We start from the raw sequence: 23,457 nt of genomic DNA on the forward strand, positions 1-23,457 counted from the left end.
TTCCTAGAGTCTCGAATGCCTGGGAGAGATTCCCAGAGAGCTATGGTGACAGAAACTGTTCTAGCGTGGTCGTTTCACATCTTTCTATACTTCCCATTCACCAGGCCTAGCCCGTTTATAGGGGGTAACTTCATTCAACGGAGAGCTCCTTATTAGGGAGATCCTATTCATTCACGCACACATACTTGTTCCACTTACTACGCCAGACTAAAGCACCATGGTACAATGAACACATTGTGTTCATTGTACCTTATATATAGATAAACCTTTTGAATGTGTGACGATAATATACACTTATCGTCTAGAGTACGTATTTAACAGAACATGTTCTTATACCGTCACTGGCTCTGTAAAAGACCGAGCAGAAATCCATTAACAGCATTAGTGAGTTGAACAAAATCGATAATTCCCCGTTTAGTCCGGCAACTACATGTTAGTCCGGCGTTGAATGTAGCCAGCGAGTTTTCTTTGGCGTCTGATTTGTTGAATCTGACCCGTCCTTCTGTCCTAGAACTTATATAAATATGTGAAATACCCCAAGGTTTGGGCGCAAGTTTCCTCTGGGGCAGTTTTGACATTTTTCTATGCCCTATAGTTAAAGAAATAATAAAAATACAATTTAACAGGAAAATAGTTTAATTATTTAATTACATTTAAAATTCCATATGTTAAAAATCCTTAACTCTTAATCACGTAAGGCATAGATTTTCGAAATATTTAACAAACTCGTACCATTATTTATCTCTTTTAGAGAACATAAAGCAAATATTTTATGTAATCAGTACTTTTATATACAACGCAAAACCAAAGTTTTTGCTGTGTGGATTTTCAAAGTTGTTAGAAAAAGATTTGGACGAAAATTGAGCTAAATTTTTAAAGTTCGTGCTTAGGGAACTAACCACCTCCGCCTCCCAACTCATCTTCGTACTGTTTGCGGAAGCAGTCACCCACTGGGAAGAAGTCCCAGCACCTCTGTTGGTACATGTTCCACACGTATGTTTCTTGGCCGGTGTGTTCTGTATCCGGTTTGTTAATTAAGTGCATAAGGAAGAACCTGAAATCAATATTAAGTATTATTATTATTGTTCTGAAGCTATTTTATTGTGACATTTTAATATTATTTATTATCTCTATTAAGAAATAACTACAATTTCATTTTAACCCTACACTGCTCAGTGTATCATATATGAAACATCCAAAATTTACAAACAGTGAAATAAAATTAAATCCAAACAGCACACCAACCGAATTAGTCGGCGCTTAACCGTGGTGTTGACGATAAAGCCGAGTTTATCAAAGTTATATAGGTGGTTATTAATGAAAATTGAGTATGTAAAATTGTGTTTTCTGGTTATTACACATCCATAAGTCATCTAGTATTAGTTTTATAGAGCATCTACTGCTATTCTCAATATTATAATTTGTTTATTATGTCTGTCTTTCCGTAACGAAAACCCCAGCGTCACCTACTACTACTAATTTTAATAATATATATTATACGTGTCATATGTCACTGGATTATTATAAAGAAATATTTTTTATTTAATAAAGAAATAGCAATGTTTATAAAAAAAGAAAAAAATGTTTTGGCTTTAAATTATTTAGGGAGTGTATCACTCTTACATCCTACATAACGAAATCGCTTCGTTGTTCCTTATCGTACAGATAATAATGTAGAGATAATTCATAATGTCGTGGACCTGACGTCATAATTTGGTGACGTCGATTTACGGACGAAACAATAATATCAGGCATTTCCAAAAACATGCAGTCACCGAAATGCAGTTCTGTTCAGTGCTTTATCGTAGCAAGACAGAAACGAACTAGTTTTTTGCGTTAGTGAAATAGCTTTATTATTTTAATTTTTTTTGTGAAGAATCGTTTTTAATATTTTATAGTGAGGTGCTATTTATATTCAGTGCGTTTCAAGTCGTTTTTAACATTTTACAGTGAGATCCTAAAAATGTAAGTTAAATTATGTTTATTTTAATATTATATTATATATGTTTTGTACACTTACGACAAATTAATGAATTTAAAAAAATTCACTTTTAAAAGTCTGTAAAATCTGATAACTTTATTGTTTATTTTAATATTTTTTGCAAAAAATTAATATGCTTTGTAAACGCTTATGATAAATTAATGAATTAAAATGAAAAGTTCTTTTAAAGTGTGTAAAGCATTTAGTTCTTAGAGTGTATAAAGCCAAAGGGGCTCAGCTAGAAATTAAATGCTTTACACACTTTTAAAGTACTTTTCTTTTCAATTCATTTTTTTGTAAATGTTTTTCTTAAACATAACTAATATTTAACATTTTATATATTATCTAAAACCTAGCGGTTTTACAGGGAAAGTAACAATGGAAAAGTGGTCAATGGACAAGGGAGACAAATTATTTTTAACGTTTATTTATTTATGAAACGGGAAAAAGATTTGGGATATTGCACAACTCCTTTGCCCCTAATAGAGCGAGTGGCTCAAGCAACTGGTACCTCAGAAAGTACAGTGAAGAGGATAATTAAGGAAGGTAAAGTAAAGACAAACCAGCAACTTCACAATTTATATCACCCAGAACAAGTATTTGCAAGCCCAACCCCAAGTCATCAGTCAATCCATTTGAGGAACACGTTATAAGAAATACCATTTACACGTTTGCTACTATCCACAAAAGAAGACCTACCATGAAAGCTGTTTACGAATCTGTTAAAAACTAAGGAATTGTAACTGGTAAACTATCTTCCTTCAGAAAAATTGTGAAGAAATTAGGATTTAGGTGGAGAACAGTGGAAGACAATAGGAAACTTTTAATCGAAAAAACTGACATAAGAGCCAAACGAACGGAATTTTTAAGAAAACTCAAAAAGTATAAATCTGAAAGTAAGATATTTTTATTTATATTATAACTAATTTTACAGTAATTCTCAATATTTTTGTAGATAGAAATATTGTATATAATGATGAAACTTATATACATAGTTCCCACACAGTTCCAAAAGGTTGGGATGATGGACGAAACAAGTGCATAAAATCTCCGGTATCTAAAGGGCAACGACTGATCATCTTTTGTCGAAAATGCTGCTCTCATTTTCAAATCCGGACAAAAAACTGGTGATTATCATGATGACATGAATCACCAGAATTATATGAAGTGGTTGAAAGACAAACTTCTTTCCAATTTACCTTCCAATTCAGTTTTGGTAATAGACAACGCCTCATATCATAATGTGACTCTTGAAAAATGTCCTACATCGGCTTCGAAAAAAGACATCATGAAAAAATGGTTGACAGAAAGAAACATATTTTTCGATGAAAGAGAAACAAAACCAGAGCTCTACAGTAAGGTACTCATTGCTAAACCTAAAAATCCAGTATATGGTGTAGACCAATTATTAGCACAGCACGGCCACTCGGTTTTACGTTTACCACCATATCATCTGGAACTTAACCCAATTGAAAAGATATGGGCCATTTTAAAAAATAAAGTTGCAGCAAGAAACACGACTTTTAAATTAGCAGATGTTTTAGAACTAGCAAAAATCAGGCTAAATGAAATCACGCCAGAAATATGGGCAAATACTTGCAGGCATGTTGATAAAGTAGAATAAGAGTATTTCAGCCGAGAATACATCCTGGATGAAGCGCATGAAATCATTATAAATTTAGATGACGATAGCGAATCACCTGAAACAGAACTGTCTGATAGTGACGACGACTACGGCTACAACAACGACCTATAAATACCAACTAGTCAAGGTGACAAGCTAGGTTTTTCGTCTCTCATGTATATTTTTTAGTTCTTTTAACATTTTATTAATTATTTCATTTCTTATTTAATTTAAATTACCGTGTATGTGTGTTTCTTATCGTGCGTAACCTAATATACCGTCTTCATGTAGATGCCGCATTAATATTCTTAAATACTTAGAGACTATTCCGGTTGCACAGTCACATTGAGTATATAATATCAGTACCATCTAGAAAGTGTCATATAACCTCATAAAAGTAAATAGTTTATCACCGTCCATCCAAGTGCAAGAACGAAATTCCACAGTTCAGTCCAGCGTGCTGGAGAAAGAAGAAGAAAGATAGAACATTCATTATTAAAGGTAGTGTACATTTAATTTAAATACACAGACAATTTAATTAATTGATAACTTTTTATTTAAGTTATTTCGTCTTAAAACATAATACCAGCAGAAGTGGTTCTAATTTATTTAAACAATAATTGTTTTTAAACAAATTTCTTTAAATCAATTTCATCTGCCCGCACAAATTTATTTTCGCTCTTTATCATTCTGAATAAAAAAGGTTTATTGTAATTTTTCTCTAAAGTTGATCGTTTTCAACTTATACAATTTAAAACTGAAAAAAAAAACACGAAAGTGACGATTTTTAAGGATCAAAAACACACAATTATTTTTGAATTCACCAAATCTTGTTTTATCAGTCTCTTATACTTTAGTTTGACCTATTTGGTTTAAAACATTGTTTATAGTTGTTTGAGGCCCTTATCCCAACCTAAAAATGGATTTATACAAAACTGTTTAATAAATTAGGACCACTTTTTGTATGGGCGACCTCTTGAACATTATTCTGCGATCTTTTATTTAAGTGATTATGCAAAAAATCTCATGCGAATATTTTTCCCAATCAATTCGAGGTTTTCCTCTCGTATAAACATATTTTGCTGAATTTAAAACCAAAATCCTATTATTTTTCTATCATACATTAATTTGTTATTTATTTACATGTTTATTGGAAACACTCGACATCATTCGCACGTGCAAATCCTACCCTGTCGACCAATTTCCTATGAAATTAAAATGGTGCATGTTTTTAGGATCTATTTATTTTTTCGGGCATGCGTATTTACCAGGTCCAGGAGATTTTGAAACATTTCTACTCTTTTTAATGTGCCCTCATGTAAAAATCAGATAAATACTCACATGTAATTTGCTAGATTGTGTTCTTGTTGTACGTGCGTATCGAACCCGTGCGGCACCTTATCAAAGTAATCCTTTCCTATGCCACAAATGAAGCAGTTCGATTCCATATCTTCTTTCACGCTTTCCAGTTGATCACGAAGCTCACCAAAAGCGTCAATGATCAAACCTAAACAAAGACAAAGTTATATTATTTAGTGCTGGAACTCGGAAATAAAAATGAGTGTTTAATATGTGCAGTATGCTCTGTGTCAATTGAAAACAAATCTTATTTTTCTTTATTGCAATCGTCAGAGAAATACGCATCTTAGATGTTACTGCTCTAAATAGTTTAATGAAGCCATATCTAAACCACCCACTCAAATTATTCCACCACGTGATACGTCTTCTCATTCGGCTTCTCTTTTCCTGTATTATCACTTGAAGCAGATGATAACGTTCACATCTGATGACAACCTGAGATATATAATAAACAGTTAAAACAAAATTTCAAAAAAATTTTAGAAGCTATTTTGTGAATGACAGCAGGAGAAAGAATTCTTTCTCCTGCGGATTATCTCTCCTGCTGTCACCTAAAAATGTAGCCTCTAAATTTTTTGAAAACATGTCTTTTGTCTAGTGTTAGTTTTGTGTAAATGTATTATTTAATGTTTATAACATTCATTGAAGTGCTGGATAGCCTATATTTTTGACGAAATGCCCCTGACGATGCTATGAGACCGAAAGTACTTGGACAAGATTTAATAAAAAACTGTGCTCGATATCTGCCTTTTATTTGATTAAAGTTTATATATTGAATGCACTTCTTGCTCAAGTTTTTCTTTTTTAGTAATTGGCTAAGTTGGCTGTATCTAACTGTATCAAAAGCTTTATACTGGTTCATTGACATACATGCATCTTTGTATGAGTATGTTTATGGCAAATAGCGATTCTGTCGCTCCCATCGGATTTCTAAATCTAAATTGGGTATAGCTAATATTTTCCCTAAGTATTTTATGTATTCTTCGATGTATGACCTTCGGGAACATTTCCAGTGTATTACATGGTTGATAAACCCTGTCTATTGGGGCTCATCCTTAGGTTAAAGTGGTCCTTTCAACCTAGTATTTTTAATAGTCTATTACCTATCTTCTACTTCTTCTTTGAGGCTCGATTTGATAATGCTCAAATGTATTCAGCCATATCCAATCCAAGGTTGGACAGCTGTACAGAAAGTGTTCTGCTGTCTCATCTTCAGACTGACAAAATCTGCAATTCACACTTTCTGTAAGTCCGACTTTATTCATTTGCACCTTGAAGCGACAGTGTCCTGTTAGGAGACCTGCTATAATTCGCAGATTACTCTTATTCATATCTAGAAGATCTTTGGATCTCTTCTTCGAAGGTTCATGTATAAGAGCTTTCGTAAGACTCATTTGTTCGTGTCAACGGTTACGTTTTATCATTTCCACCCAGTCAAATATCGTTCGATTGGCATTACTTCTCACTACGTCTATGAAAGGTTCTGGGCCTGTGCACGTTTCTTTTGACCATTCTCAGACAAGTAGGTCCGCTTGTTCGTTTACTTCAATACCAATCTGTACAGGCAGCCAGATTAAACTTACCTTTTCCGATCCGAATCAGATTCTGCAAAGAGTTGAAAACTAATTTAGAGTCAATTCGATTCGATTCCAGTAGCATATCCCGGTTTAGTACATTATTGTTAATGAAATACCGTAACAGTGATATTTAGAATAATCGAAAAGAAGTAAATTAAAAATGAATTAATAAATAGTATTTTAACATTGACTTACCCTGAATGATGGCCAATAGAATGACAATAACGAAGAAGAAGAATGTAATGTCAAACATGATACGGTACACTTCGTAGTCATCGCCATCTGGCGGCTCGATTTCGTCACCAATACCACCACCAGCTCTGACACCTTTGTAGAGATGGAAGACGAAACACTGAGAAAACAATAAATGTAACTTTACTTAACTGTTAATAAATTATACAGGCTATTGTAATGCCGTTAAATATGTGTAACATTATCGTCCATATCATGCATAAAGAAACAGTAGTTATTTAGTTTTTAAGAACAGAATTATTATAGTAAATTTAAAGTATGAATTTTCGATAGTATAGTTTCGAAATTGTAGACACTAAATTCCAGAAAATGGTGATGACCATTCTTAGGTGACTTATTCTTGGTCTTTCAGTGGCGTATAAATTTTTTTTGTAAGAGTGAGAGGTAGTTATACTTATATTGAATTGATAGACGCTGAGAGTTTGTATCGAACTAGGTCTACTAGCTACTACTATAGAAAACGTCACGCTAGACTCATGGAAAAATTGCATTACACATACTAGAAAAGAAGAAAGCTGAATGTGGGACCTAGACAATAAAGTGAATGATTCCATTGAGTACGGTTCTGACTAAGGTACAATATATCACGTTTAAAGCCGTCCAAAAATAATAAATTTCCGTACTAGAAATTACATTATTATAAACAATATTATTAGAAATGCAAAATAAAGAAGGATAAAACAAGTTTGGGTCTGGCTGCGGAACGACGGCGACGACCAGTTTTCGAACTGGCAACAGGGCCGAGAACTTGCGGCATCTTAAAATATCATGACTTCAAACGATATTACTTTAAATAACACTACCTTAATCAACATGAATCAAACACAAAGCTCATCTTCACGTGCGTCTTCTCCCCGGTCCTCTTTTGCCTTCCACCTTTCCTTGTATGACCAGCCGCATTAATTCGTATTTCTCGTTTCTTAGTATGTGACCAAAGTAGCTAACATTATAGAAGCAGAACTACGAAAGATGAATATGATTGCTGTGTTTAAGATGACTATCTTAAGAACAGGTATGTCTGCAGCCATGTCCTCAGTTTTAGAAGACAAATATTTATCACTCCCCTAGAAAATATGTCCATCCCCGATACTTTTAATATATCACATGACAACACCCTGTATCGTCTGTACCTTTACATAGATGGATCTGTATCGTCTGTACCTTTCCATAGATGGATATAACTGTTCAAATTGTAAAACTATTGGTCACAAAGAAGCAGAATGTCCTCACAGAACTGATCTTAGCCCATTAAACCCTTCCCTAGCACCTATCCGACCTAAAACAACAGTTCTGGAATCTAATGAGCAAACAAATTTAACAATGGAAACTGACTATTCTAGTACCACCTATAACCAACACTACCCAAAACCCTTCTCCCAATACATCATCACTCAGATAATTTTACCAAAAATCTAGCAGAGGAAACATCTACTCCTTCTATAAACATTGCCAGTAAAACCAATCAAGTTAAAAAACAAATATCGTCCTCTCCAGACATTATTGAAAACAATGCTCAAACTAACACACAACTTTTTATGCCTCCTACTCTAAACAAACCTAAGAAAAAATCCAAAAAATCAGATAAAAGTTCCCCCGAAGAACTCACTCTTTCTCTGGAATCATTAAAGGATAAAATAGAGAACAAATTGCCCGCATTTATTCTAAATTATAATAAGATTTGCGATTTCCTAGAAAACACATTACATGCCCAACATCCCGAATTAATCTCCAAAAATTATTCAGCCGGGTACTTACCGTTAGCATATCGTGACATTTCTTATCAATTTCTTCATCTTCTTCTTGTACATAGAACTTTCTAAAGAAGTTGAACGCTATAACTGTGTAGATATACACAATAATAGTCAATAACATCACCGTTAACACCAATTGTTTGCCGTTGTGCGTTACTGACTGCAAGATGGTACGTAAAGTCTTGAAACCAACGGCTACATCGAGCAAATGGGCGGCAAAGAAGAAGTTGTTGAAATTTCCCAGGATGGAGAAGGTGAAATACCACAAGGAATAGAGGAACGAGTTGTCTGTGATTGTCACTCCGGATTTCCATATTTGGTATCGCCAGTCAATATTGATGATCCTAGAGAAATATTTTGCCATAAATTACAAATACATTGCCAGCCATTTCCTAACATAATTATCATCTAATATAATAGATATAGAATACAAATAAACAGCGCTGCAATACAGTCGCGTTCCCCCAGTGTGACAGAGAAAACTGATGCAAAGCAGTCCCTTCTAATGTTCCGGGTTTATCGACCACGTGACCTAAATGAGCAATGAGAAGGTCACGTAGTCGATAAGCTCGGGCCATTAGAAAGAGATGCAAAGATGTCTATGCCTAAAACTGTTACTGTTAAGTTAAATTACTTACAATGATAGAAGACTCTTCTTTTCTTCTGATTCTTGTTGTTGGAACGACGTCTTCTCCATTCCCAAAAGACTACTAATTGAATCAAAGTCGTACGTCTCGCTATATTTCTGACGAACTTTCTTCTTTATGAATTTATCCCAATAGTTTACTGGGAAAGACCTGAAATGTAATAAAAAACATTGGGTTGTATATAAAGCAATTCTTTATTTTTATATTTACTGTTACATATTATAGATCCGAAAGACGATAAAACGACTTGGTGATGTAGACATAGAATGATTATGAAGATATTATGGATGGACCGTGTTGCGAAGGTCGAAATGTTAAAGAAGAAATGAGGTTAAAAAGACAAGAAAAGGAAAAAAACTTCAACATGGAGAACAACAATGTTGCGGCTCCTACTCAAGTATAAAATAAAAGACAGTGTGGGAAAAAGACCTGTATCTGGGTTGAGAAATCTAAGAGAATGATATTCGCTCCGTGCGTGACTGACGCGACACCTACCGCCTTCATCTGACAGTTTTGGACCTACCAATTTTCAGGTTAAACATATGACATATGTTTGACATTGTTAAATACATGCGAAATTGACAATTATTAATAATTAACTTTTTAATTATATTTTTTCAGTTTATGTACAACATAAATGTAGTATTAAAAACTGGGTTTCTCAAAATCCATCATAATATATCTTTTCAACCACAAACGGAAAAGAAAGGAAAAAATCTAGTACTGGCAAATCAAGTTTTTCACGTGAAAGAGTATATATTTAAAAACAGTAATAGTAAAAGTTATGATATAAAAACTAAAGTCATCAGGCACTCTGCAGTTAGCTTGAAGCCTTATAAAATATCATTTAAGGTAAATTATTTAAATTTTTCCTATTTCAATTGCATAAAAATGAAGTTATGTGATATTAACTTTTTCATATTAATAGCACGGATCCATCTTTTTCTTTTCTCTAATTTATATGTAATCTTTGGGAACCTATAAAAACTACACTTACTATTTTTGCTATTATTAGCACAATGAAATACGCAATATGTATTTGCACACATTTTTGATAAAATTTATGCGTAAAAAGGTAGGTCCAATTGTGTCATATTTCGCCGCTACGCACGCAGGCATCGTTTCAAAGTACCCCAACCATGGTCACGCACGGAGCGAATAGTTGCAACTCAAAACAACTCTACTTGTCATCACACCTGAATATTAATTAGAAAATGAACTGAAAGTTAAACACATATATCTACTTACTTTGCCGAAATAACCAATTTATCCCAATGCGACTTCAGATCATCGTCCTCGGGCTGTTCAGCTATATATAATCCTTCGAACTCCAATCTCCTGGCTATTTCCTTTTCTCGTTTGAATATAGCTAAAGGTACCTTTAAGTGGTAATACGCTATCAGCATAGCTAGAGAAACTATCGAATGGAGTATCGCCGCTAACCGCATGACGTGTGCCATATAGTAGAAATCTTCGTCGACGTGGACCAATTCCGGTAAATCATCGTCGTCGCCCTCTCCGCTATCGAGACCGCTGCCGGCTTCGATGCCGGATCCTTCGATTATATCTGGAATGCCTGAACTACCGCTACCACTGCCGGAGTCTTCGTTTAGACTGGACACCTAAAAGTTTACACAATGTTAGTTGGTTTTGATAATTAAATAATAAAAAGGTTTAAAACTAAAATCCACTGCATAAACTAGAGAAATTAGAAAATAAAGAGCCTTTTCGTGACACTCTGATATAGGTATCGTAAGATAGTACATAATAATAGTCTCGAATAAACAAAATATGCAAAATAATTAAATGTTATACCGTATGCACCTTTTTTGAGAACGATTTTCAATTAATGCGTGACCATGCTCGTCCAAACATCGTAAAAGTAGTGCAAAATTATCTTTGTGAGGTAGAATTACCACAATGGAATGATCACCAAGAAGTCCAGACTCTAACCCCATCGAGCATTTGCGGAATAATATAGCAAGGCAAGTACGAACTCTACAACCAACAACAGAAGACTAAAATGGGCTGACTATAAAGTTGGTGGAAATGTAGAACCAAATTGACCAGGACCAAATTAGAAAATTATAGTATAAGTATGTCAATGATGTGTCAGGACATTATTAGGGCTAGAGGTTATTAAAAGGGGTATTTTTTTGTTAATTAAATTTTTTTTTAATATTTCTGTTTTCCATTTTTTCTGTTCGTCAATATAATGCTAATTTTAATAACAGTATAAAATATATAAAAAAAATCCTTTAGAGATCCCTTTAAGAATGCTCTCAAATGTAAGAGCTCCTTATTATTTTTTTTACTAAATATTTTTGAAATTGAAGATATATGCACTAATTTTGCAGCGCACTATATCACTCAATCTAGGTTGCTTTTTAAAAATAAAAAGATGGCGACATCGCAGGAAACGGTGACTTCATACAAACTTGAAGGAGCCTCTAAAAAATGCAAATACGATGTCATTTTCGTATCGCAGAATTACATAATTGAGGAATATGAAAAATGGGGGCTTACTGTAAACATAAGCAAAACAGAATATTTAAAAATTGGAGGAAATACCACAGATCTGAGGCTTGAAAACGCAGTCATAAAAGGCTGCAACCAGTATAAATGTCTAGGAAGCATCATATCAGCAGATGGCAGAGTTAAGATAGATGTACAAAACCGAATAACCCAAGGGAAAAAATGCATCCGAATACTGAATTCATTACTGTGGTCTAATAAAATAAAGATGCATACCAAACTTCGCGTATACAGAGCAATTGTAGAACCAATTACCACATATGGTGCCGAATGTTGGACGATGACAAAGAATGAACGAAATAAAGTAGACGTTGTGGAAATGGATTATCTTAGAAGGTCATGTCGAGTATCGAGAATGGAAAGAATCAGGAATGAGGAAATACGAAACCGTACAGGAATTAGAGATACTCTTTCAGATAGAATACAAGGAAGGCAATTACAATGGTATGGTCACGTAATGAGAATGGAGGAGGAGCGGTGGCCAAAGAAAGCCTTAATGTATGTTCCGCCAGAAAGAAAGAAAAGGGGAAGACCACCAAATTCCTGGAGAAGAGAAATTACAAAAACAATGCAATCTAGAGCCTTAGAAGAGGGAGATTGGAGAGATAGGAAAAAATGGAGGCTGAAATGCGGGAAGCGGCAATCGCCGTAGGGCCCCCGTTATATGATGATGATGACATAATTATAAGCTTATTCATTTCAAAGATAGCACTTTTATGGTTTTATAGTTTATTTGATATTTTTAATTTCGAGGCAATGCATAAAATTTTTAGATAAGGCGAAAAGCTTGTAGCGTTTTTAAATTTGTGTCTATATATAATATTTAATATCTATATAATAATATAAATTCTGTATAAAGTTTTGTAGTCCGCCCCTATTTTGTGGACGTAAAAAGGGTCGCCCACACCAGTATTAGATTTAGGTCAAGAGGGGAATTCAAGTCAGGTTGAGAAGAGCAACGAAGCAGGCAGGTTGTATAGGGCAGCTCGAGTTGAACACAGCCGGTAATTTTGTGTAATGGGTTAAGTTTCAAGACCGGTAAAAAGTGGAAATCTACTCTCTGTAATATGACAGATTTATAAAAGAATAACCACTTGAATAGTTAGAGGATTTGTGTAGTATACCAGAACATGGTAAAATTTTAAATCAGTACACCAGCTTCGTTTGTCGTCTGTTTGCCCCAACCTCGTTCCAGGCTTTAGAAATCGTCTTCCTTCTTTCCCGTTGAGAATTTGTCCAAGTAGCTTTCCCATAGATGTCTAGCAAGTTTCAAAGTTAAGTGTAAAAAAATGTGAATTATAAGGTAACATTCAGTATATTAATTTTAAAGTAAAGACAGACATTTTTTTGCTAAAGTAATAATTGCTCTCATAACAATTTAAAAATTGTAATATGTATGGTTATGCTGTCAATATATTTGTTCTTTGTCATCAAAATTAAATGTGACATCTGACAGCTAGCTTTAATTTGTTTTTTTGTTGTGACAATTTTTAATTTGCTTGTATAGAAAAGATGTTTTATAGAAAAAGTTAAATCTTAAATAATTCCATTTATAAGGATATCCTTAATCTTAATTTTTAATTTGGCCATATTAATAAGATAACCTAGGAACCATTTCGAAGAATTTTGTAGCAATCTCCTTTGTAAACAGGCAACACATGTAAGTTTTTTTTTGTAATTTTGTATATTGCAACTTTTAATAATTTTTGTGCAATCTGTATGTTTGATAACTATTTGTATGAGACAAAAATAAACGTTTTGATTTGTTTGTCTGATCCATTTTTTTTATTTTAGTTTAGAAAAATCTCCTAACCTTTTTTTGTGTGTTTACTTTTTAGGAAGGAAGAGCCCTTTTCTTCTTTCCTCCAGCAAGTTTAGGATCCTTCAAAGCGGCGCCCTTATTCTAAATTGCTAGAAGCCCTTCCTTGTTGTTTTATTTGCCCATTTGCCCAGGAGATTTATGTAAGTACAACTTTATTTCATTTTTTTTGTAGCTGCCCCAATCCGACCCCTTGTCTTTTACTTACCCACGACCCCAGCTCTCCAGCAACCCCTAAGTGCCGTTCGCATAGTAGCGTTTATTTTGCTTGCCCTATCTTCGTCCCCATAGTTTCTGTCCCCAATTTTCTACCCCCATAATATTACCCTAAGGTAGGCAAAAAAAAATTCGTTACAAGCTCGGGTTCGGTAAGAAATAAAAAAAAAATAAAAACTATCTGCATAACTTACCTTATAGAAGAGAAGCATAAAGTTGATACAGAAAGCCAAAACCAAAGCCACATACTTTAGACTGTAGAAATTTCTAGCGAGGAACGACACTGCTCTATGCCCATACGAAGCGAAGTTGATTTGAGACATTGCGGAAGTGTCAACTTGATGGACTTGTTTGTTTTCTGACTCGATTGCCTGCATAGCTGCTTGTTGAGCTGCTTGCGCTTCGACTTTTTCTTGTTGAGCTCGTTTGGCCTGTTCACCACTAAAAAAAGTACAGAAAAAATTTGTGAAAATAAACTATTTGTAGATATTTTAACTTTCGGAAAACTTGAACCTCCTTCAATGAACCACATAAGTTTGCTAGTATTTTTAAAGACAAACTAATACTTACCCTAAAAGGTCAGACAATGACATAGGCTGTTGCTCTGGAGGCGTTTCTGTTTCTGTATGCTCCCCAGCTTCTTCAGGAGTGGTTTCCCCTTCTCCAGAAGACGGTTGGCTTCCTTGAGGTGATTCGTGAGGAGCCATCTTGTACTGTCCGTCGTCTTCTTTCGTTATATCCATGCCAAACGCTTGCATCTGCGTATTTTGCTCCTCTGTGGAAGGCAGAGATGGTAATACACGCAATGGAGCTGCTTTCTCTTCCTCGACTTGTTCAACGACGGGTTCTTCAACGGCCGGACCCTTCATTAACGACATTAAAATTCCTAGAAAATAAAGGAAATCAAGCTTACTCTGAATTTTACAGAAATACGAGGACTAGGTCAGCAGTTCCTGGCCTGATCGTTATATTATGCTGTTACAAATTAAATTACTAGGCCAAAAATGTTCATCTTGCTCTTATAGACACAAGACATAACAATTAAAAAGAAATTTAGGTATTGAATACTAACCTAGCAGATATTTTATAACCACAGCCACGCCAAAACCGGAGTAATAGAACGCAAAGAAGATCATCTTAAAGAATCCAATAAACAATTCAGTAAACGTCATTTGTTGCATCTCGGAGATCTTATGTTTGATATTTGATGGACTTAAAGTTGATAAACCGAATGAGATGCCTTCCTTGATCGCCTGGTATCCTCGTTGGATTGGATTTTTGGTCATTTTCTCGTCGTCTTCTTGTTGCATGTAACTGTAACTGGTAGATCTCGTAGAGCCTCCACCACCGGAGTCCTCCACTGCCATTAACCCGCTGGCGTGCTGCATTTCAAAGATGGCGTCCTCGCAGAAGTTGATGAAGGCTTCCAGTTTTTCTTTGTCTCCACCTTCTGTGACAATGGAATAGAAGAAGGCTCGTTTGGATTCCTAAACAGAAGATAAATTCCACATTCTAAACTTGAAATGTCAAAAAACGTATTTTAAATTAAAATTGTGATTAATTTCGATGAAATATAGCAGATAAAAAATACCTTCAAGGAAATACGTTTCGGCTGCCAAATCGGAAACAGTGATCAAAATATGCTTATATATATTCGGTTTTTTATAACGTCTTACGACGTTGTCCGACTCTCAAACGCCACTGTATTCTGTCTTGAGTTAGGTTTTCGTCCAGATTTCGAGCGCTAATCGCTTTCCTAACTCCCAGGTTCCAGCTCTGTGGTGGTCTTCCTCGTTTCCTCTTCTCTGGGGGTTGCCACATCATCGTTTTTTTTAGGCAATCTTTCGTCCCCCATTCGGCTCACATGCCCATACCATATGAGCTGTTTTCTCTCAATATCCTCAACTATAGTGCCCTCTATACCCATTTGTTGTTTTATCACTTCATTCCGTATTCTGTCGGCTCTTGATATTCTCATCGATCTTCTGATGGCATCCATTTCCGTGGCTTCGACCTTTTTCTTATATTTTTCGGTTATTCTCCATGTCTCAGCTCCATAAAGTAGGCTAGTTTTAACCATTGTCTCATAGATGTTCCATTTTCTTTTCTTTGATATTTCTTTACTCCATAGAATTCCATTCAAACATGCTACAGCTCTTCGTGCTTGTACCATTCGATGCTCTATTTCTCGTTCGTCTTTTCCACTACGGTCGAAGATGACGCCAAGGTATTTATATTCGTTGCATGGATTTATTTTTTGATTGTCATCGATATCGAGTTGTTCTGCTTCAGCTCCAATTGAGAGGTATTTTGTCTTTTCTAAATTGATATTTAATCCCCATTTCTGGTATTCTTCAATTAGTTTTCTAAGCATGTATTCCATGTCATCTTTGTCATTTGAGATTACCACCTGATCATCTGCAAACTGTAAAGTATATATGTAATCCTGATCGTTCAATTGTATACCCATTCCTTTTCCATTGTTTCAGAGCTGCAGAGATATAAATCTTAAATAGAGTCGGAGAGATACAACATCCTTGTCTGAGACCCTTAGTAACTGCAAATTTTTCAGCTAAGAGGTTTCCGAATTTCATTTGGGAGTTTGAACCATAATATAGATCTTTGAGAGCACTAACCAATGTTTGATGTGCCCGGGACTTCCCATAGTTTATTTAGCGGGACTGTGTCATATGCCTTCTCAAGATCTACAAAAGTCATATGTAACTCTCTATTCGTCACAATTTTCTTTTCTATAATTTGTTTAAGACAGAAGATGTTATCTGTACATGAACGACCTGCTCTAAATCCTCCTTGTTATTCGTCTTCAGACGATTGATAATCTTCCTCTATCAGGTCCCGTAGTATTCGACCGTATAGTCGACTCATTGAACTTGTGACCGATATCCCTCTATAGTTTTTACAATTTCTCCTGTCACCTTTTTTATATATTGGGGTCATATATGCTGTTTTCCATTCATCTGGTGTTGGATGTCCATTAATATATTCGTTAAATATCACCGTGATCATTCTGTGTAATTTCTCTGAGCCTTTCTTTATTAATTCCGTAGTTACTCCCTCTGGTCCACTTGCTTTCCCATTCTTCATCCCTGCTATAGCTTTTTGAACTATGTTGATGTCTATGGTAATATGCTCTCCCAGAATTTCGATTCTTGATGAATTCATATCTTCTTTAAATTCGTCTCTGTTCTCATTTAATAGATGTTTGTAATAATGTGTCCAATCCTCGGGATTTATGGGATTTAGAATCACTTTCTCGTTAGTCGGCTTCTTAACAGAGTTTATAAACTTCCACGCCTCAGTGCATTGTCGTCCTCCAATATAAGATTCTATCTCTCTGCACCTTCTATCCCATATCTCATTTTTGGAGGTCATAATTATCTTTCTAGTTTTCTTCTTCATTTCATTGTATCGGTCTTTGTCTGCGTCATCTTTTGTATTCAACCACTTATGGTATAATCTTTTCTTTTCTGTTACCGCATTTTCGACGTCTTCATTCCACCAAAGCTTGTTACTAATTTTATTTTGTTTGATTCCTAAGACCTTCTGTGCTGTTTGATGAATACTTGATATTATGTTCTCATATATGCATTTGGTATTTGTTAGTGTTTCGTCAAGTTTGGAGTCCATTCGAGTCTTATATAGTTGCTTAAAAATACATAATTTATAATGATATATAAAAAGACATACTCGTACATTTATAGAATTTGTAATTAGAGATAAAAAGAAAATTTACCTTAATTTGAGGTTTTTCCCATTGTTCTATATTGGACTCCTTAATTTCAAAGTAGACTCGTTCAATACGTTTGCTACCGCCCAAAATTTCAATACGACCCAAGAAGGGTTCGAAATAGTTGAGAACAGATCCGGCAGTTTCTAAGAATCTGGCTAATCTTGGTTCATTGGGCATATGCTCCGCCAAGTTCGTTAAGAGAACTGCCAAGTTAAAACCGATTTCTTTAGCTGGTTCGTGGAAATGATCGATGAAATCGACATAATCAATTTTGCCATCGTGGTTGGTTTCACAGCAGGCCAATAAAAATTCGATTTCCTCCCTGTAAAAACATAAATAATTTCATAAACAAAACAAACAAAAGGCTATAGCGGGATAAGATGGTCAAAATTGCACCATGCTCGATTCAGTTTTGGGTCTGGCCATTTGAAAGGACATAATTAAAAACTCACTCAGTTAAATTTTCAAGTCCCTAGGTGCCTCTGGGGGTTCGCTATGGGAAAAAACGTATTTAAAAAAAATAATTTTTTTTAGACGCTGTATTGCTGCAAAAAATCTGAAAAAATTCATGAAAGCCTATTTTAATAATACAAAACTGCCTGATTTTTTTCAGATTTTTAGCTTGAAAATTGAGCCCAGGAAAAATATTTGAAATTTTCAGTAATATTTTAGGTTATGTCGGAAATTTTTGGCCAACTTTAAAACAATGTTTTTTTATGGGTTTTTTCCCGTTCTTTCGAATGGCATAGGTATTCTTATCATTTTCAACGTGGAAAATGCCTAAAAATCGAAAAAACTGCTTTTTTGGCATTTTTCTGAAGTTTTTGACTCATAACCTCAACAACATACACATAAATTAATGATAATTCATATTTTTATATGTATGCTTATCTATCTTTACAATCGAAATAAGGTATTAAAACTATTATTTTTTCCTACAGCATGCTCTAAAAACCGAAAAACCCCGTTTTTTCGGCGTTGTTTTTAAGCTTTCGCTATATAACCTCTAAATTCAGTGTCTAAATGAATGATAATTTACATTTTCACATGCATCTTTCCCTCTACAATCATAATCAGCTATTCAAAGCATTAGTTTTATCTCACATTCTCAAAAACCGAAAAACCCCATTTTCTCCATGTTTTTATTACATAACCTCAAAAGACTCTGAAAAATGAACCATATTTTTGATATCTTTTAAATAATTATTACAGCTGATCGTACGCCGGAAAACAAAATATTTTTTTTAGAGGTAAATAAAATTCATATATTTACTAATTAACAATCTATATTTACAATATTCTATTTAATCTAGATACATTGAATGACAGAATAATTACATTTTATTAATCTTCCTCACTATCCTCGTCGATTACCGGATCAATCTCCGTTTCACCAAATATTTCTGAAAGAAATTTAGCTGGTCTAATAATGTCCGATTTGTACCTAGCATTGCTTAAATAATATATAATAGTAGCAACATGTGAGCAGGGTCCAACAGTTCTCAATCCATTAGCACAATCGCACGAGTAAAATTGCATTGTAGCCAATAGATTCTAGCTTATACTCAATGTAACACTTATAAATTTTTTTTTTTTTTTGATATGTCTGGATTGTATCAAAACCTTGATAATATTCGGTTTCATTCGGATGCATTCTGAACTAATTTCGTTTCTATCGTTCAATAACTCAACAATCACAATAACGTAGCTAGGTAACATACAGCTTGACCTAACTGGTACGTACCCGAAAAGAATATTTTGAGATCTCTCTCGGTCATCTCTGGAAAATCAAGAATTTCTCGCGATGTTATCTTGGTTGTCGTCGTACTTCGTCTAGATCACCTTGCTGTTTCAGCTTCTTTAGCCAATGTGTTATCTACTTTACTCTAATTCAACATTCTCTGTATTATTAATTTTTTCAATTCTTCATCTTCTTCTTCATCGCTCTTCTTCTTCTTCTTCTTAGCCTTCTGTTGTCCATGTTTGGATATAGGCCTCTCCCAACTCCTTCCATCGGTCTCTATCCTGAGCAACATATTCCCAATTTGTTCCGGCTATTCTTTTAATGTCATCAACCCATTTCATCTGTGGTCTTCCTCTAGGTCGTTTACCTTTATTATTAAGAAAACATGCAATTCTGCAATATGCTCCAGCTTTTGGTAACAATTTATTATCCAATTGTTGATGGAGCAGCTTATATTTTTTTCCAAGAATGCCGTGGGCAGCTTCTACTACCCATCTTAGTTTCGTAACATAACGAGATTCATTAGCCTCAGCTGTGGATAAACTTGATCTTTTTCCTTTTAATGCAGGCATCAGAACCTTGAAGCCAAGATCTTCTAAATAGGATACGACGTCTCTAAAGCCCCTATATACAATACAAACATCACATTTTTTCATAAGTGACCTTATTCCATTTGGATCTTCCAGGACCTTCTTCATGATGCTTGCATCATTTTCTGTAGCTAAGAATGGACCGGGTAGATATACAACAAACCCGTCTGTTGTGCAGATGGTAAACGGCTTGCACAACGGTTTTATCTTCTGTCCCGAATATGATTTTCTTTGATACCAATTATTTCTGCTTTTTTGGTGAGCTAAATAAGCTCCATCAAAAATTATTGTGAGCTGATCATCCGTCAAATTAAATAACGTTATGGCATAAACAGAAGTATGGTTACGGATTAAGTCGTCTCTCACGAGACTTTTTACTCCAAAATATTGTGGCAATACATCTCTCTCGAATGAATTGATTACAGACTCGCAAAAATCTGATACTTTGATCTCATTATCTATCCCGAAAACTGATGAAATAAAATTATTTGATGATCGAGTTCTTAATTTAACAATAATACTGGTTATTGTTGCCTGTTATTTTAGACACGACACAATTCTGCTGTCAAATTCAAAATCAATTCAAAATAAACACAAAAACAGAGCTATTGAACATTTGAGGAAAAGTCCCGCCGAAAAGATAAAGGCCCTAACACGCAAACTGACTAAGAGCGATAAAGAGGATATGGTCCTACACACGCAAACGCACTAAGAGCGATATAGAATGAGAGCCCGATTATAACAGATATACATGGCGTTGGTAGTTGTGCCGCGTAATGTCAACTACCGTGCAGCGCAACTAGCAACGCCATGTTTTCTGTTACAATCAGGCTCCCTGGATATACGGGATGTAAGGCTAAGACATGAACACCAAAACAGTTAAGTAAATATAAAATATAAAATAAAAGAATAATGTTATAAGCATGGGTATAACGCTCTTGTATCTAAGCGGAAGAGTAAGGCATGGACGAGCGTGGTACGAGCTTATGAATGTATATAACAAGGATCTCAAAAGTCATGGAAATATATAGATATGCGTCTGTGTATAAATGTATGTACATTGTGATATAATATCACGTATAAAGATATATTGGCTAGCTTAAAATTCCACAACTTTTGAGTGTACAAGTGCGTTCTAATTCACGATTCATTTTTCGGAATCTTTTGAGGTTATGTAGTAAAAACATGGAGAAAACGGGGTTTTTCGGTTTTTGCAGCATGCTGTAGGAAAAAATAATAGTTTTAATGGCTTATTTCGATTGTAAAGATATATAAGAATACATATAAAAATATGAATTATCATTAATTTATGTGTATGTTGTTGAGGTTATGAGTCAAAAACTTCAGAAAAATGCCAAAAAAGCAGTTTTTTCGATTTTTAGGCATTTTCCACGTTGAAAATGATAAGAATACCTATGCCATTCGAAAGAACGGGAAAAAACCCATAAAAAAACATTGTTTTAAAGTTGGCCAAAAATTTCCGACATAACCTAAAATATTACTGAAAATTTCAAATATTTTTCCTGAGCTCAATTTTCAAGCTAAAAATCTGAAAAAAATCAGGCAGTTTTGTATTATTAAAATAGGCTTTCATGAATTTTTTCAGATTTTTTGCAGCAATACAGCGTCTAAAAAAAAATTATTTTTTTTTAATACGTTTTTTCCCATAGCGAACCCCCAGAGGCACTTAGGAACTTGAAAATTTAACTGAGTGAGTTTTTAATTATGTCCTTTCGAATGGCCAGACCCAAAACTGAATCGAGCATGGTGCAATTTTGACTATCTTATCCCGCTATAGCCTTTAAAGACATGTTTAATTTCCTGGCTGACAGTGCGTAGTTTGTTTTAGTTAAATAAACATATACTTACGACGTATAGTTCTTAGACTGTTCCATCTTCTCCTTGAAATCTTTAGGGTAAACCCACCCGTCACTATTAACATCGATCTCCTGGAATCCGGCCGACGACGTCAGCACTTTCAACTTCAAAAACATATCAAAATACTTCAAAATTAATTCTACGTTGCCTGCACTCTCAACCAGAGTGTCCACCATCTGCTTACCGATCGTACCGTTCACTACGTTACCTTCAAGCATAGATAACATCATGGTGATCATGTCTTTTTGCAAATTGAGAAGTTCTTTGAGCAGATCAACTTGGCTGGAGTGTTTGGAAAGTTTGTCTTGCATGTGGGAGAAGAGGAAGAAGAAACCTCCTACGGCGTCCCACAATCTAAAAGTAAAATTATAGTTAAAATATTGTATTAAGAATTGAAGATTTAATTAAGTATCAATGTTCAATCAAAAATAAATACAGTATACTCCCTCTATAACGAACACGGTTATTACCAGGATTCGCTTATAACGAGGTACATTAGATGTCCCGTAAAATTTCTATTGAACTATAACCCTCTATAGCGAGTCAAATTTGGTTATAAAGAGAGAAAATAAAATTGAAAAACGTGTTTTTTTACGTTTTTGGCCCGGACGTGGCTATAAATAAATACCTTTTTAACGGCCCCGAAATAAATATAACTGCCGCCCGCAATAAACTTCTTTGCAATAAATACAACTGTTTCACATGTTTAGAAATTATGATAGATAGAATAATACTGGACAATTTAAAGCAGTTAAAAAAATGACAGAATTCTTCCAATTGCAGAAGCAATAGTTTATGTTATCCTCGAAAATGGGCTTTATACATTATGTAGTTGGGAAAAATGCAAGTACAGATTTTTTTGTTTTAACCTATATCATTGACAATAAAAAAAAACTCTTTTTTGTTTTAATGTATTTCATTGACAATAAAAGTAAACAAGTTTTTTTCAAAAACGCCATTCAAACAATATTTATTAGCATCTTATATTGCTCCAAATGGTTTCACTATAGGAAGTTAATGTTTTAGAAAACTATATATTCATATGTATGCACAGCATTATTGTTGTCTGATATAACAAGATCGGCTTATAACGAGGTAATTAGTCCGCCATTTCAGTTCTCGTTATAGAGGGAGTCTACTGTAATAAGTTTACCTGGAATGTGCTAGAGCTTGCTGATTAAGGGTGCAAGGCCCCTGGATAACTTCAGTGAGGGTGTTAAAAACTTGACTGGCAACACCGATAGCTTTAAAGAAATTCGCTTTACCGGCGGGATCTATGAGTTCTTTGCTAGAGTAGTGCCAATAAAAGTCCATAATGGACTCTTGTAGTCTTAGTAGGTAATCGACTGTGCAGATAACGACGTTCACTGTGGTTGTGTTACCAGCTTGAGTCCTTAGGTAATTCTGCCATTCTGAAACAGTCCGAAACATAATATCAGTTATGTACATTGAAGAAAGACGTAGATAAGCACACTTAGAACGAATTGTTGATCTATATAACAATTAAAAAATTTAATTTTGTGAGTCGAATTGGGTTTAAGAGTTATAAATAAATGAAAAAATGAACCTTGCTAAAATCAGCTTAGTTATACCTTAAGAAAATTTATTTGAATAGATTTTAAATGCCTCTGAAATAATAGAAATTTCAGAATCACAGTTAACGGAGTATTATCCGACAACTATGTCACTGAAAATGGTGTACTCCAAGGTTCTACTTTGAGTTCTACCTTCTG

The 23,457-nt window shown here is 34.6% G+C and overlaps 1 protein-coding gene across 1 annotated transcript in view; it reads right to left on the reverse strand.

Annotated features, from left to right (window-relative positions):
* Positions 1-618: 618 nt before the first annotated feature.
* RyR (Ryanodine receptor) overlaps positions 619-23,457 on the reverse strand; it is a 142,879-nt gene continuing 120,040 nt past the window's right edge. The window contains 12 exon segments of the mRNA XM_072542890.1: positions 619-1,054; positions 4,947-5,112; positions 6,737-6,893; positions 8,549-8,888; positions 9,183-9,341; positions 10,440-10,813; positions 13,956-14,202; positions 14,332-14,647; positions 14,834-15,248; positions 17,516-17,834; positions 21,716-22,078; positions 22,878-23,136. Coding sequence (XP_072398991.1) covers positions 895-1,054; positions 4,947-5,112; positions 6,737-6,893; positions 8,549-8,888; positions 9,183-9,341; positions 10,440-10,813; positions 13,956-14,202; positions 14,332-14,647; positions 14,834-15,248; positions 17,516-17,834; positions 21,716-22,078; positions 22,878-23,136 — 3,275 coding nt within the window. The 3' untranslated portion in view covers positions 619-894.

This window comes from Diabrotica undecimpunctata, chromosome 9, assembly GCF_040954645.1.
Source record: "Diabrotica undecimpunctata isolate CICGRU chromosome 9, icDiaUnde3, whole genome shotgun sequence".
Taxonomy (NCBI): Eukaryota; Metazoa; Arthropoda; class Insecta; order Coleoptera; family Chrysomelidae; genus Diabrotica; species Diabrotica undecimpunctata.